The sequence below is a fragment of the Falco biarmicus genome, chromosome 4 (genome assembly GCF_023638135.1).
Source record: "Falco biarmicus isolate bFalBia1 chromosome 4, bFalBia1.pri, whole genome shotgun sequence".
NCBI lineage: Eukaryota > Metazoa > Chordata > Aves > Falconiformes > Falconidae > Falco > Falco biarmicus.
The window spans coordinates 20,297,776-20,314,551 of record NC_079291.1 but is presented as its reverse complement, the minus strand read 5'-3'; the positions used below and the strand labels follow the sequence as shown (position 1 = coordinate 20,314,551).

At 39.8% G+C, this 16,776-nt stretch overlaps 1 protein-coding gene across 8 annotated transcripts in view; it reads right to left on the bottom strand.

Moving 5' to 3' along the window:
- Window positions 1–16,776, bottom strand: part of LOC130148136 (dual specificity calcium/calmodulin-dependent 3',5'-cyclic nucleotide phosphodiesterase 1C-like) — a 371,754-nt gene that overhangs the window by 39,260 nt on the left and 315,718 nt on the right. For all 8 annotated transcript variants that reach the window (XM_056336358.1, XM_056336351.1, XM_056336357.1 and 5 more), the window contains 4 exons: window positions 13,620–13,701; window positions 8,433–8,553; window positions 7,061–7,236; window positions 1,767–2,066 (listed from right to left, as the gene is read on the bottom strand). In XM_056336358.1, coding sequence (XP_056192333.1) covers window positions 1,767–2,066; window positions 7,061–7,236; window positions 8,433–8,553; window positions 13,620–13,701 — 679 coding nt within the window. The remainder of the gene's footprint in view (window positions 1–1,766; window positions 2,067–7,060; window positions 7,237–8,432; window positions 8,554–13,619; window positions 13,702–16,776) is intronic.

Sequence of the window (16,776 nt, the reverse complement as noted above, 5' to 3'; positions counted from 1 at the left end):
ATGAGCATCCACACATATGTTATTTCACAGTTTGATCTCTCGGAGAAAGCACATGGACAGTGAGTGACTGAGAGAGACTTTAAACTCACCCGACAAAGCAATTTCTGAACTTTCATTGAACCTAACTTCCCACGAATAGGAGACTTTTGAGTATTGTAATATCTACCTTGCCATACTGCCAGAAGTAGAGCAGAACAATGATCATAATGGTCTTTTTGAAAGGGATTACAAAGGCAGAGAAATAATAATGCAAATACTTTACGATGAGATATTAACATATAGACATAACGGAAGCTGTGGTGAACCCAGAGATATGAATGTTAAGATTTCATCAGTCTCCAAAGACTCTGCCATGATTGTACCTCATAAAGGCTTTTTCCCATAAATTAAGAGACAGAATTTCTTTTCCTGAGGAAGACTCTAATTTTCAGAAATTATTGTAATTCCTTTCAAAGCATTTCTGACAACTGCAACAGAGAGGCATTGCAGGAAAAGGTACTGTCAAAATCACTAAAGCACGCTTAACCCCCATATTGTTAGGAGCACGTAAAACAAAGGATTTCAGAAGAAAAGACTGGTGCGGTCTAACTGGGATTTCATATAACCCCAACTTTTTTGTCTCCCTGGGGGAGGGCCCATTCCTATCCATCCGTGTAACACTGTCTGAAGACAAATCTCATAGATACCAGAGCGTGACAGCTCTGTTCCCCATAGTCCTTCCAATCTAAAAAAAAAAAGTAATGATGATGAAATCACTGGGAAAGGCCATCAGCCAAGTGAAATACATGAGAATCATATCAGGAATGTTTTAAACAGAATTTCTGCCTCTGCTGCCATCTAAATTCACTGCCTGGGCCTGGGACTTTCAAAGTCTTTATGCTTACTCAGGTTTTTTCTAAAAGGATACCTCAAAGTCTGAGTTTTGTGCTGATTTTGGACTGGCTGATACTAGCCAAGTTTGTGATAAGTCACCTGCGGCTGTACTGCCATTTTTTGATAATGACTTCGGGGAGCAGGAGCTGGGGAGAGAAGGGCAGAGAAATGGCCAAGACACAAGTGACTCAGAGGAATAATTTTTAATTTTCTTTATATTCAATGCAATTTTCAAGCATTTTTTCCACTTTTTTGGGTGCAAAATGTGTTTCTTATTTTAACACAGTTCTATAGCAAGTTAAAACACTGGAATAAAAATTCTGATAAAAAAAAAAGTCTCCAAAACTAGGTTCATGACTCCCTTAATAAAAAAATAATAATAAAAAAAAAAACAAACAAAAAACCTGAACAAAGGAAGCATAAACAATATAAATCTGAAAAACAGAGAGAGGGGAAAAATCCTCTGTCCCGAAACATTTATATCTGAGACTCAGTTCAAAGACACCTTTAATTTGCCTTAAAAAGGGTTTATAAGGCAACTTTGGCTTCTCTTCTGCCAGTTACCCAAGCAATGAAGCTGCTAATTGAACCAAGAATATTTATTTCAGCTTCTCAGCCTGTGAATCATAACAGGCTGCTTTATTTCCATGAAAAAGATTTTTCTCCTTTCCTCCAAAACTGCCCAAGCAGATGAACTCCTTCTTCTATGGAAGAACACTACTTGGGAGTTAAGTTACAGTTTCTGATTCCCATATGAAGGTGACTATGCCAGTGTCCAGGAAAAGGCTCTGGGCCTAGGACATCTTTTTTCAGGACATTAGGTTCCCCCATCACTGAGGTGAGATACTGATTTTGGGGCCGAATTTATGTTTCAATGGAAGGAAAGAACTCACCATTCTGGACATGCTGTTTCTCTTCTCCCACTGTGTGGTAAGAGCCCATTCCCTTATCTGTCCTAGGTGCGTTTTTCCCATGAGAGGTTTCAGGTTTGTTCACCCCAGTTTGCTGAGTCCCATTTACATGATTCTTATTGGAATCTCCGCTTTTGTTTTCCCCAGGATTTGGTTCTTTGCTGTTCTCTGCCTTTGCTGCTGTGGCATCTTCAGCTGGCTGATCCTTATCCTTTTCATCTGTTTTCTTTTCATCTGCTCCCTGATGAGCATTTTCCTCTGCTTCTTTCTTAGCTTTTTCTTCTGCATCCTCAGCAATGAGAGAAGCAAAATGAGGAAAGAAATCATGATTATCAGTCAATTTGATAAGAATGATACAACTCACATATCTAAATCTCATTCAGCTTTTTACACAAAACCAGCTTTTACTTAGGTAAAAGTAGGAATTGACTCAACAAGGGAAAAAGAGCACAGGAGAACACTTTAGAAAGTATTCTGAAAAAAAGACCCCACATTGGCTTAAATGTATATTATAGGCATGTCCTTTTTTACCATATAAGGTTCACCTTTGAAAACATAGTTCCTCAACATTCTTAAAAGGCAAATTAAAAAGAGATATTAGCTATTGAAGGCTCTGTGGGTACCAAAGTTAGTTTCATTTTTGACACACAACAATCAGTCAAACAATATTCATTTTTTCTCATACTGTACCATGTAACTCCAGGCATATAAAAATTCTTGGTTCTTTGACATCTACCTTTTCCCCTCTTCTTCCAGGTTGCTTCCAGTGCCAGCTTCCTAACCCCTTTCCTTCCACTCACTATTATCCTTCATAGCTCTGTCCTTTCTTGGAAGACTAATATATCACTAATAGTACTTGCCCTTGCATTCTAAAATGTCTTATAGTCAATCACAAACATACAAATGTATACATTCAAAAGCGAGTGTGGAACAACAGCAGCATCTCAAAATAGTCTTATGCAGAAAAAAAGTAATAAAAAAATTACAGAGAAGCCAGTTTCCTCCATTCAAGATATTGCTCTTGCTCTGATGCAACACTTATTTATAATACAGGTTGAAAATTACTTTGGCTCCAGGTGTTGAACCCACTATATTTCTAGCCCAGGTCAGGTGCAGCACAGACTCAGCTGCAAAGGCTCTGTGTGGCTGCCTGCTGGAAAGCAGCACACAACCATGGTCCCCCAGCACAGCCCTCCAGCTAATAAACATGGCTGGGTGTATGCAGACCCTGGGCAGAGACTCTGTAATTTTCTCCCCTTTTTCCACAATCAACAGAGATTCAAACAGCAAAAGCAGCTGAGTAGCTCAACAACGCAGTTTGGAACCTGTGTGCTCACGCAGCTTCAGAGCATATCTATACCCACAGTGAGTCTAGGCATTCAGATGTGACCGCTCTAGGCCTGGAATCAAGATTTCTGGGTTGGCAAAATCCTGCCCATTCTTTACCCCATCGTGGGTAATTAATTGCACTTTAATTGTGACAGGAATCACAGATGTATCTCTTGTTTTCAGACAGATTGTGTAAGCTGATGAGAAAATCCTACAAAACACTGAATAAAGTCTACTTTGGTTCTTTGGAAGCGTTCTTGAGATCTATAGGAAAGATGTTTTGTTCCTTACAGGAGCAGGGTCTTGGCCAGTGAATAAAAATTACAAAAGAATTTTTAAGTGTCTTGTCAAATACTTCTTATGAGTAAATCAGAACCAGTTCTGAGAAAAATGTACCAATGGGATACAAAAGAGAAAGGGGCAAAGCTGTCTTTATAAAAAATGCCAATCTCTATTTCCTTGCCAGCAGCTAACTAAAGTTAATGAATTTTTAAATTAATAAATTATGGCTCACACAAAAATATAATTTAATTAGATATAAGCCTCCCTCGCTTTATTAATAATTCCTGAAATCTATGGTAGCTTCCATAAATAGCTCAGCTATGCATGTTGGTATTTTCCCTGGAGTCTCATGGCATACAGAAAGATTCCTCTCACTTGGGGATCTGAAAAAAATGCTGCATTTTGCTCCTGACCCACAGAAAAGAAATTTGGCTCAGGAGACTGGGACTTGCTACAACACTGTTGGATGAGTGCCTCTTGTCAAAATTTGTGTCAGAAAATACTTTATCTAAATGGTGCTTTGCACATTAGGGTGTTTGTTTATTCAGTTGGGGTTTTTTTCTTTTCATTTTAGCTATTTAATGATGATCCTTTATGCAAAAAGAGATCAGTAATAAACCCACTTACTGTGCCCAAACGGTTAAAGAAATTTTCTATAAATACCACACTCAGGAAAAAAACAGCTCACTGATGCTTCTAGGGACAATATCATTACCAAAGGGAATACAGTATCCTACAAATAATTTCATAATATTAGTAGCAGTAACAATAACAGCACTAACAATAATAATAATAACAATGGGTTTCCTTCCCTTCTGATCCCCAGCTGCCATTTGCTGTCAATCAGCAGTTAAATGCTTTATCTGTCTTCTCTTAATAATTCTTATTTTTATTGGCAGAGCCTCCTGATGCATTGCAAGACACTGGTTTGATGGGGGTCGGCAATGTAAACTCCTGCTGTGCAGCAGGCCCTGCTGCATATGGCTAAGGCAGGCAAGGCAGATGGAGCGCAGAGATTTGCTGCAAGTCAGGAGCAAGACAGCAGCTAAGCAAAGGTTTCGATGCAAGGGCTGTGGAGTCCAGGAACAATTCCTTAGTTCCCAGCCAGCCCATACAAAGGTATGCTGAACCATTCTTTTGTATAAATCTATTAGGATTAAAAAAAAAAAAAAAAAAGGCAAAAATAAAGCGTGTTTGTACTGCTAAATGCACCCAGAAACACAGAAATTATGTGAAAGTCAATGAATTCAGATGAACAGAAGCTGAAACTACTTTATGAATCTTTGACCCATAAAATGAGGCCTTGATCCAAGTCATTGGCAATGAAGTTTGGCAAAAACATACAGTAAATCAACTATTCAGGGCTAAAGGTTGTCAGAAAGGTAAAGATAAAATGACCTACTCAAGGGCTTCCATGTCTAATAATGCAGACTGGTGAGCTCCCTGCTTTCAAACGATAACTAATTCTTCCATAGACTACCCTCAGGAGCTGCTAGAAGGGTTTTTTTATGAGGCACTTTAAAATAAAATATTTTCCTCTCCAGCTAAACTATTAATAACCAAACACTTATCATCAGATACTCTAAAGAATGGATGTGAAATACAGCATCAATACATATTACCAATAGCAGCATTAGTTAAGCAATGTGTGCACATCCACTTGAATCATAACTTGACATTTACATATGCACATTCAGAAAAATGTCTTTATGCAAAGCAGTCACTGCAAGTGGGTACAAAGCACATTTAAAAGTTAAATATCCAAAATCTATTACAATCTACTCTATAGCTTTGGTTTAGGTGAAATGCAAGATAGATTTTATTTATTTCCCCACAGGTCTCTCTTGCATATAGGATTTTTATCTAGTAGATCCTTAGTAGATGAGCAAGTATATATGGTACATGTTGAAATGAAATTCTTAAACCCAGTTAACTGTATTGGGTTGAAAGTTGAAATGAAATTCTTAAACCCAGTTAACTGTATTGGGTTGAAATGAAATTCCTAAAACCAGTTAACTGTATTGGCTTCATTCACTCAATGCTCCTATACTGTGGGACACTGATTATGTTAAATGCCTTGCTCATTTGCTTAGCTTTAGTTTGGTCCACAAAGAACTGTGAAACAGTAAATACCAATTAAAAAAAAAAAGGCTAAAAAAAGCCCCTTGCAAATAAGCAGATTCTGAATTCTGTTTTGGTTTCCATTTTCATTGAATGCCTAGAAAGGCTTTTCCTGAATGGCAAGTTTTAATCATAAAGAAATATTTAATTTGAATAATAATGAGTGCTTTCCTGCACCTTTAGACAGGCCTTTCAGTTGGAGAGGAACAATCTGCTCTGGCAAATAGGAGAACCATGCCAATTTTTCCATCAGCCCTGAAGCCAAGGCCACATAATAAATTAAAATCGAACTCCTTCCATTTACATGAAATACAACAACTGCATTAAGTAAGGGTCCGAGTAACAAGTATTCAGTTCAGAGATGAAATTGTATCACAAAAAGTTTCATGAAGAAAAAAAATAATAATCAGTGACACATTCCTCCCTTTTTGGATCCAAAGCTGATGTAAATCACCCAAGGGCTCAAGGAGTCCTTGGGCAATCACCCAGCCCCTGGAGGCAAGGGGCAGTTATACCAAAGTCCTTCTCAACAGATGTTTCTCATTAGTTCCAAGATAGATATTTACCAATGTCTAACTTGCTATCAGTTTACAGTCAACTTTCTTTTTTTTTCTCCTCTTAACAACCCAGGGTATATGAATAAAAAAATAGTTCTCTTAATCTGCAGCTTCAGTTGTCTTCAGAAAACTGCTTTCAGCTACAAACCTTCTCAGCTATAAACAACAGTTATCATCATTTGCATTACTGTACTCTGTAGTGTCTGCAACTGGTCCATATGCTTCCTGAACTGCAGTGGCCAAAACTGGACGCAGCACTGCTGTGGGGGCCTTGTTACTGCTGGAAAGATGGGAAGAATGCCAGAACCGTCTTAGAAGCAAGGGCTGGAGGGTTTTGTGTTAGGGTTTTTTTTCCCCATTAGCATGACAATATTGAACCCTGGCCAACCTGCAACCAACACAGCCTTCATTCTTCTGAAATAGTTGCAGTCCCTCCCAGACTGATGACATCATGAGCATTTGCAGCATAGTTCCCAAGTCATTACCGAAGTTATCACTAGAAATATGAAAACAGCTGTGAACCCAGAATATCCTGTCCTTCTCCCCTGAACTATCTTCTGTAACGCTTTCAATCTTAACAGTGAACAATTCTCTATACCTACAAATGAACAAAGAATTCTCTATCTCTATAAATACTGTTCCAGCTATTTTTGTACCGACTGTGACTCATGACTTTAGGGGACCTCCCTTACAATTATTTTTTTTCCCTCCCATTGTCCACATCCCTCTTCATTACGTACATATACACCATGTAAGAAGACTATAAGGCACAGATGAGTCACAGTATTCCTATCCTTCTGAACTTAGTGTAGGTTGTTGACCTGGAAAGCCCTGTTGTAGGCTGTCAACCTTGACAACGTTGACCTAGTTTGAAAACACCGTTTTTCAAACTAACAGTGCTTACTTGGAGAGCAATTTGATTGAAGAAGAGCTTGAAGAAGAGGTCAAAAGAATTTTTATTCTTTCAGTAAAATGCCTGGCTGTTACCTTTGGTGGCTTGCGCTTTCCATTTCTCCCGGTTCTGCTGCACAACCTCGGTCCAAGTGGCTTTGAAACATTTGAAGTCCACAGTGAGTATGGAGCAGTTGAGTGAGGCACTTCCTTCAGACCCAGTGCTCTTGACACTTGATTTTTTAACTTCGGAGGGACTAATGCTATTCAGGCTGGGACACAAGAGCACAAACACAGAAGAAATCACTATCACATACACACAGATGCAGCTAAGAAGAAATAATTACTCTAAGTCCAGATAACTTAACAGAGTCAACCAGGAAAACAAAAACTAACCCTGAATCCCTCATCCTCCCCTCCCACCCCACAGCAACTGATGTTAAAGCAAACAGCACAACCTGAGCCAGCATTAGAAACAAAGGGCAGCTTTTCCATGCATATTTTTCAGTACCCATAGTCCCCAAGAAATAGAAACACTCAAAGTGTTTCCATTACCTTTGCTGTGTATCTTCATTCCCTAAATATCCATTGGAGAGTCAGACAATTCTAGAGATCAAATATGTCAAAAGAGGAGTCTCCTAAAATTCACCAACGGGAGCCATTAGGCGCAGGACAGGAGGCCAACCTCTGTCCAGGGCTTGGTGACCTCAGCTGAGGCTGAAATCAGGCACTCAGTTACAGACCCTACAGTTGTGTTTCAAGGATGGACACTTCATTGTGCACATTTTAATAAAGGCACCAAGATAACTGGCACAGAAACATATTAGTGCTTGCTTTTTGTGTAACAGCCCAAGAGTCACCTGACAGAGGGAATCCTGACTTGGTAGCCCTACTCTAGGGAGCAGTAGCCTCACAGCATTTGAATCCCAAGACACACCCTGTCCATAAAGCTACTAAAAGAGTAGTTTCTCTACAAGAACAGAGCAGGTTGAATGGGCCAAGACTCCTTACACCCAAACTTCAGGTGAATTCTGGTGGTACTTCACACAGTCACATAATGCTAAATGCTGCCACTAAAGTGTGCTTATACTTCCCAGTCCTCTTTTGTATTTCAATCCCATCTATACTTTTGGCATGAAGAAATGAGTGCCTCCCAACAATTCCCTCTACCTTCTCTTTGATGTTAGTGACGGAAAGAGCACTACAGTTCACTCAATTGCATGGCTACAACGGTTTCTGCTCACTGCCTTTGGAGACATGGCTCAGGTTCATGCCAGCCTCCGTTTTTGCCCTCCTCTGGGCTGGAGTTTTGCTGCAACAAAGTCATGTCACAAGGTGAGCTGTGGTGTCAGCAGTGCAGATACGGCGCTTTAAGCCACAAGGAAGACATGGGCTGTTGCAGGGAAACAGGGGGCGGTGGGTACAATGGCATGTGCAGAGTGAAGGAACAGGGCATGTAGTCATTCACCTGGAACGCCTGAACCCGGACATGCCAGAGCGGGAAGCTTCATCAATGAGCGGAGTCACAATCTTCTCAGTCATGTCGGTCAGCACAGTAAAAGTGGGTTCCACAATAAAATCAATGAAACCTGAGCAGAAACACAAGCAGAGTCAAGCAGGCAAGAGGAGGATTTATGTGGAGTCACTGCTTCAGTGATCGCAGACAACCACACTGTAAAAGACAGAGTAAAAAAAATATACCTTGAAAGAGGGATAGGCAAATACTAGAAAAGGAAAACCGAGTATACATTATTGCCTAAACCAAGAATGTGGATATAGCATGTCATGAAAGTTACCTACTTAAACACTGGAAAGAAACTGGGGCAAATTAGAGCATAAACAGATGCATCAGAACTTGCTTTATAGGAAGAGTATGATATTTAAGCCAAATTCCTAGCGGATTTGGATAAAACCCCGTTTCAAAGATGAACTCTCTTAAGCAGAAAATTAATATAACAGCAATAATACTGGTAAGCTTTGCTGATGTGCAGCTACATGCAAGACTCTTTGTGCATATCAGTGGGTTGCTGTGAGTATTCTCTCCTCAGTGCTCATCCAGCTTGTTGTTCTTGATAATAAAACAGATTTAAATGCTTTCTCCCCCATTTTTTAATATAAGGAAAGGAAAAAAATAAAGGGCCAAATAATTTCTACTTCAGTATACAGTTTGACAGAGATCAATAAGATCAGTATGGCTCAGATCTGAATGTTGTGAAGGACTGAAGGGCCCTGTGACCATAAAATCATGCCATGAAGAAAAATCAAAATTGCATAGAAAAGATGTGAGAGCGAGGAGCTTATAGTACCTTACACCTTCCCCTAAATTCTCACTTGGGGCAAAGGATATTTCTTATGTTCGTTTTAGCACTACACATAGCAAATTTCTTAATGCTGCATGTAACCAACAACTACATCCTTAATTCCTCCTAAGGCACATGAGGATTCAGATCCTTTCCCACTGTTAAAATTGTAAAAGATTTGGTAATTGTAACTATTAATTATACATTCACAATATTATCATTTCTCTGACTGGATCACAATATGTTTCTATGACAGACCCTGAACAGTAAAATAAGAGACCTCAAGGGCCATCTGAACTCACAGATGCTCTGAGCCACATCCTGAGTGCAAAGCAGTTGAGCACCCTTCTACTTCCATTCCCCACCCCCCCAATTTTTGCTAAATTTCTAAAAGAATGGGTAATTAAGTGTATTTTCGTGCCTAGCCAAATTAAAAATGTTACTTGCAAGTTCTCAGAATTTCATAATAACATTCTGTAAATCTGGAGAAAATATGCAGTCTGATCTGAACATCTGAATCACATGCTCCTATAACACTGAGACAGTCTTAACTATTCAAATTTTGAAAAAAAAAGAACTCTCCCAGGGATCTAATCAGAAATGTATGTAGTATAAAGCCATAACAGGAAATTGTGTGAATTGTGTGCTAGATCACAACCTAGATTATCCCAGAAAATTAATACAATTTTTTTAAAACGATTGAAATTGTACTAAGAACACTGTTCAGTGTGCCACAGGAGTCCTGAGGATAAGAATTTGATTTATGTATATGTGTGTGTGTGTCTGTCTATATGTCTCTTCTATTCCCCTTCACTCAAAAGAAATTTTACCTCTTAATGACCAAAGAAACCCAAGCCGCAGTATCTTGTCACTTCTGCTTGGCAAGTAATAAATACCACTGCTATTTACTCCATCACCACTAAAACCCCTAAGACATGCAAATCTCTGATATCAGATGTATGGCTGTAACTTCAGCAGCGAGGTAGTGGTATCTGCTTCCTGAGATAATCAATATTTTCACACAAACACAAGGTCCAGTTCTAACTAAGAAACAAGTTTTCCCTGGGAGAAGTCTTGCATCTCACCAACAAAGGGAGAGGTGGCACAAGGGACCACAGGTAAACAAACTCAAAGACATAAGAGAACTTTTCTTTGATAAGTGGTATTTTGTTCTCTATTCCCTATAACTTAAATAAAATATTCAGGTATTACCTTAAAATAGGGATTACAATGATGTTGGGAAACATAATCTGCTATTGTAGAAACAAAATTTAGGACTTTATTAATAATTATGTAAATTACACTATATTCCCAAGTGCCTCCCTCCCTCCCCACTGTGTTCTCTCTCTTCTTACCTAAAGACACTGTGATTTAAATATGGTGATTTATTTTGCTAATTAAAACCCCCTGACTATCAAATAATAAACCTGGGGTTTAAACCCTATTAATTCTAACGACCATAATATCACACTTTTTCTTCTTCAATGGAATGAGTGTGGTAAATATTTCTGTACCCCAGCAACTAAGAACATTTTACCAATTAACACTGCATGCTGAAGATAGATTCCAGGCATATGCCTAGTGCTCATTCATTCCATCTGAGAATGCCACTGTGCCAAACACTGGCTAGAGGGCAGCCTCCCTAAAGCCCACCACCAAAAAAGCAAACGAACAAAAATAAAGAATCATCAGCAAACACTCATCAACCTTTATACAATTTTTTCTGAAGTTGTAATTTTCTTTCTTGCCTGTCAAAGGACAAAAATGAATGGATGTTGCTACATTTATCAGCTGCAAAAGAGGACAATAACAACAAAGGCTGACCTCCAGTCAAACAAGCTTCCTACAGTCTGAGACATATAAAGAAGCTTCAACTCCTGATATTCTTGTTGGAAAATACAAGTCTTGGCCTGCTTTTTCTTTGCAGTTTGTTTGTCTCCCCCACTCTGATAAGCAGCCTGACTTCTGGACATGAATCTCCTGATTTCTGTTCTTCACTGTGGTACAGAAATATTTACCACACTTATTCTATTGAACAAGAAAAAAGATGATAAATTGGTCACTGGCACTAACAGGTTTTCAAATCCAGGCTTATTATTTGATATTCATGTTTTTTTAAATTACCAATTTAAACAATTTCTTCACAAACTGAAGCAACAAGAAAGACATTCTTTTGAGAAAGTTTTTGCTGTAAGATTGCTCCATTGGCACGAAAAAAGTCTGTACTGTAAAACCTTCAGTGTCCATTTGTGAAAATCTTTTGATAATGAAAATGCTTGTTCACTGCTGTTGCATCTGCAGTGGACTTAGAGCAGCAAACCAGCGACTACAGAAAAGTTGAGCCACCCAAACAGGATTTCTAGTCTCTGTCCTTGACAGAACCAAGAGCAGAATATTATTTCACAAAGGACAGAGGTTTTTTATTTGTGGGGACTGATGGCTGCTTGCTGCAGACAATAGCACCATTTGGAATTCAATAAGAACTTACTTTTGGAAAGAAATGTAGTAATTACTATTCCAGGGAACAATTTGTTAAGGCTGTTAATCAGGTAAATAAGTGAATGGGAACAGATTATTTGTCTGAGAATCTACCCTACGACTTTGAAAGCCTTGCCTCAGCGGATAGCCAGAAAACGTAAGAGGTTTTGATTTAACAAAGGAGATGTTACAGAAAGACACTGCCAATTTGTGCAGCAGACTGAGAAATGAAGTTTTATAATGTTAGAAGGCAAGATTTATAGACAGTAGCCTATTAATGTCAATGGATTACTAAATTGTACAAATAAAATATAGTGACAAATAGTACATGACTAAATAAGGCTGCCTTTGCTTACTGATGAGAGCCTCTTTTCTAAGGGGGAATTGTGTTGGTGATAGTTTAATTCATCATTAATTTTGCAGTGGATTGACACATGGGGCATCTTGGCTCTACTGGCCTTCCTGAGCAAAGGAGCACAAAAGAGGGGGACAAGGAAAACTGATTTTCAAGCACACACATAGCTCTACAGAGAGGGACCCCATGTGAAGCACGACTCCTCTTTCCTGTAAGGCGTGAGGGACATATCTGAAAGATGAAAGAAGGGGTGTGAAAGAGAAGCCTCTGCATGCGCTTCCCTCCACACCAGCCAGAGTTTACCTTCTCCCACAGCACAGCAGTAGGTGTAGTGTGGCCAGGAGTCCTCAATGTTGGTTTTAGCTGAGACTGCAGCACTTCAAGTTTGCTGCTACTTCCCTCCACTGAGCTGATGGCAGAACACACAGTTGCACTGTGCTCTACAAACATTCCCACTCTTCTGATCACCAATGCAGAGGAATAAACACTACAAGTCTGGCAACTGGGCCAGGCTTGCACAGGGCTTTTCAAGTTCAGATTCTGACTGAACTGTCTAAACTAACAAAGCCAGAAAAGTCTCAGATGGGGCCCTCAGAAAACGGCTTGACTAACAGGAACAGTGAAATAACTTTAAATAGAAATGGCTCTTAGCCACAGCTATAAATCTGAACTTTCCTAGGTTCAGTGATATCTTGTTCTTTGAGAGACGTTTCATACTTCAAATTTTTTGTTTTCCTTTAATACATTCTCCCTATATCTGCTTCTGGTCACAGTTCCCTAATTTTCAGGGTCTGTGTTCTCTTTCTTGTTATTCCATTTGACTTCCTACTCTCCAGTTGAGGTTAGATCACATTCTTCTAATTCACTTGCTTCCTAGATATAAAAATCCACCCATAAATCCATTTTCTATTGGGCTATTTTTGCTCCCAGCCCCCTAACCATTTTACTTCACTTAGCTCCTCTTGTTTTCTCACCAAATACCAGGCTTGTTGCCCTATCCTTCTACTTTTTCACTCAATAACCAGAGAAGTAGATGGCTGGGTGGATCAGAAATAAGTTTGCTAGTTGCTTGGCTTCAACGGCAAATATTGGTTGGCTTGAAGCACTGGGAGAGAAAGGATGGGAGGAATAAATGGAAAAACACACAATAGGTTTTGCCCAGGTCATCGAAGGGACTGACATTACATTTTCATATCAACCAATAATTATGATATCACAACACGTTGCCACATATGACTCATCTTCACAGCTCAGAAAACCATGGAGTAGCGTTACAACCAGGCACTGTAGTCATCTCTGCAGACACATCAGAGGTAACTTGGTTATTGCATGGAACCACCACCATAAATTTAATGGCTCCTGAGCTTCGAATTGTTGATCTGGGGAAAATAACGCCATTGTGCTTTATCTCCTCTCTTTAACATAGTTCCAAATGATAAGAGATCACAGTGATCTTAGCCCTACAGGGAGAAGTAAGTTTTGCTTTTACGACACTACTTTGCATGCACCAAAAGGGACATACCTATTTGAGACTGAGCAACCATAGTAGACTTGCGATCACACAGTGGAGAAAAGGGAAGCCCTAGTTCTGCTTCTTTGTCACCCTGGAGAAAAAAAATTGACAAGAAATTAGAAAAAGGCAAGATACATTGCACTTTGATATCTTAGGTCATGACTGTAAAAGCCTCTGATTTTGCTTTCTTTAATTACGTTTTGTTTCTGTATTTTTTTCTTTTTTAACACAAATGGTGGAGAATTTGAGTCTGGCTGGAAAAGTCATAGTCCAAGAAGAAACTGGTGAATTCATCATCCTGATTCCAGTGAATCTTTCCTTAGAGCTTTCTCTGCCTGCTTGGTACTTCTACACACCAACTAAAAACCCACTTGAGCACAGGAATGCTTCTCACTGCAGTTCTCCAGGCAGCCCAGCAGAACTCAGTTCTCAGAGCAAACCTTTAAAGAGAGAACATCAGCATCAGGACTGAGTTTTCAGGGACTGAATCTCTTTGCATGCCTTTTTTAGTCTTTCAGATGAGGAATTCACAGGTCATGGCTGACCAGATGCAGATTACTTTTTTCTTCCAAAGGAAACGCTGACATTTTTTCTGGGACCGAGTAACCTGCTCAGTTGATGTGAGGTGAGCGGTGAACATTATCTACCTGGATTTCTCCAAGGCTTTCAATACAGTTTCTCACAGCCTCCTCCTAGAGTAACTGATGCATTAGGGTCTAGACAAGTGGTCTGTGCGCTGAGTGGGGAACTGGCTGACAGGACACACTCAGAGACTGGTGGTAAATACTTCCTTTTCAAACTGGCAACCTGTCACAAGCAGGGTCCCCCAGAGATTGATGTTGGCTCCAGTGCTGTTTAATATCTTCATAAGTGTTGGGTATGATGGGATCAAGCGTACTCTGATGAAGTTTGCTGATGATACCAGAGTAGGGAAGTGGACACTTTGGAAGTGAGAGTCACCCTGCAGGAAGAATTGAATAGGCTGGAAGAGTGGGCTTACAAGGACCTGATAAAGTTCAACACCGACAGGTGTAAGGTCTTGCACCTGGGAAAACATAATCCAGGAGTGCAGCAGAGGCTGGGATCTACCCGGCTGGGGAGCAGCTCTGTGGAAAGGGACCTGGGGGTCCTGGTGGACAAGCAGCTCAATATGAGTGAACAGTGCACTCCTGTGGCAAAGAAAGCCAACAGGGTGCTGGGTTGCATCAACCAGGGCATCACTAGCAGAGATAAAGAAGTCATTATCCCACTCTACTCAGTGCTTGCCAGGCCACACATGGAATACTGTGTTCAGTTTTGGTCCCCACTACGCAAAAAAGATGTGAACAGGCTGGAGAGGGTCCAGAGAAGGGTCACATGATGATCAAAGGACTGGGAAGGCCGCCATGTGAGGAAAGGCTGAGACAACTGGGCTTGTTCAGCCTTGAGAAAAGAAGGCATAGGGTACACCTTACCACCACCTTCCAGTGTTTAAAGGGTGGCTACGAAGAAGACGGAGACTTCCTTTTTACAAGGAATCACATGGTAAAGATGAGTGGTAATGGGTACAAGTTACTCCTGAGGAGATTCTGACGACACAAGAGGAAAATTTTTCACAATGAGAACAATCAGCCATTGGAATATTCTCCCCAGGGAAGTGGTGGATCCCCCAACATTGGACACTTTTAAGATTCAGCTGGAGAGGGTGCTGGGCCACCTTGTCTAGACTGTGTCTTTACCAAGAAAGGTTGGACCAGATGATTCTTGAGGTCCCTTCCAGCCTGGTATTCTGTGATGCTATGATTCTGACATTCTCAATGTTTTCGTTAAGTGCCAAAGTACAAAAATCCAAACACTTTCCAGCCCTCAGAACTGAAAGTCCTTTTCTAACATCACAAGATGGCGTAAAAGATTTATAAGAAGTGCTATAACCCCATTTTCCCCCATTCTTTCAAGCTGCATATTCTCAAAAAGCCTTTTAACTTTATTCAGGCACTCCATAACATACCACTTTATGCTGAGAAGATATATAGGATAACATAATTACAATACACCCCACTGAGCATTCAAACTTAAATAGCCTGTTAAATATACTCTAGGATCAATTCCTCCAATCAGCAGTTCACATTAACCATGCTGAACTTCTTGCCAGTGTCAAATGTAAGCTAAAACAGCCAGCAAACTAACCAGAGAAAAACTTCTGTAGGCATAAGAGTTGAATTCTTCTTTTTGTTAATATAACATACGTTAAATGGGGGCACAAGTCCCATTAGAGTTTTGGGTGGAACAACAAATAATAGTATTCTTCTGTTGCAGAACAATTCTGCTTTATGTTAGGAGTTTGAAACACATTGTTTCAAACAATACAAACAGAAGTATTTCCAAGTAACATTCCTTTACTGTGTCTGCTGATCTCTCAGGAAAACCATCTCTCAATGACAGCTCTAATCATCATTCTTCTTGTACTCCTTATGCATCTTAAAAACCCAAGTACCTAATTCTCTTCATGAAGGAACCCCTAACTGCCTTTGTAACTGCTCAGAGAGATATTTTGACTCCTCAAAGCTTTTGACTTCCTCAAAGCTGTTTGGGCAGCTCCCTCACAGCTATCTAAAGTGCATTAGTAAAACAAATTAATTCATGCAAGATGTTTGCTCTAAGAGATGCTCACCATAGCTGCTGAATGTAAAAAACCTCAGCATTGTACTCAGAAGCATCATTCACACCTACAGGATGGTTACTTGGTGTAGGAACACCTGTATCACATCACAAAAAACCTGGAAACCAACAGGGCTGGGGACCTGTACTGGTACAGGTTAAATCTCTGCAGAGCACAGAACAGAAAGAACAGGAGAGGGTCTGCAGGTGAAGAGCATAAGGAAATACAATACCTAATCTGAGGCCAGCGCAGTTTCTTATCAACATGGTTCCCTCTGTCTAGTGGTACTTCTCAGCTTGTGAGAAGAATGTCTTGATTCTTCTGCTGTCAGGTAGGGATGTATTTATTGATCTAGTACTAAATAACTTCAGTGAAGGCAAGTCTATGCTTAAGGGTTTTGTTGAAGAGGGAATTAATACTGCATCTGAATTTTTAACTAGAATACAAGTTTTATGTAGAGGTTTATCTAAAAGCGGAGCCATCTGTCATTCAAAACTAAAGTAGGATTTGTTGGCTGAAATGAAATTA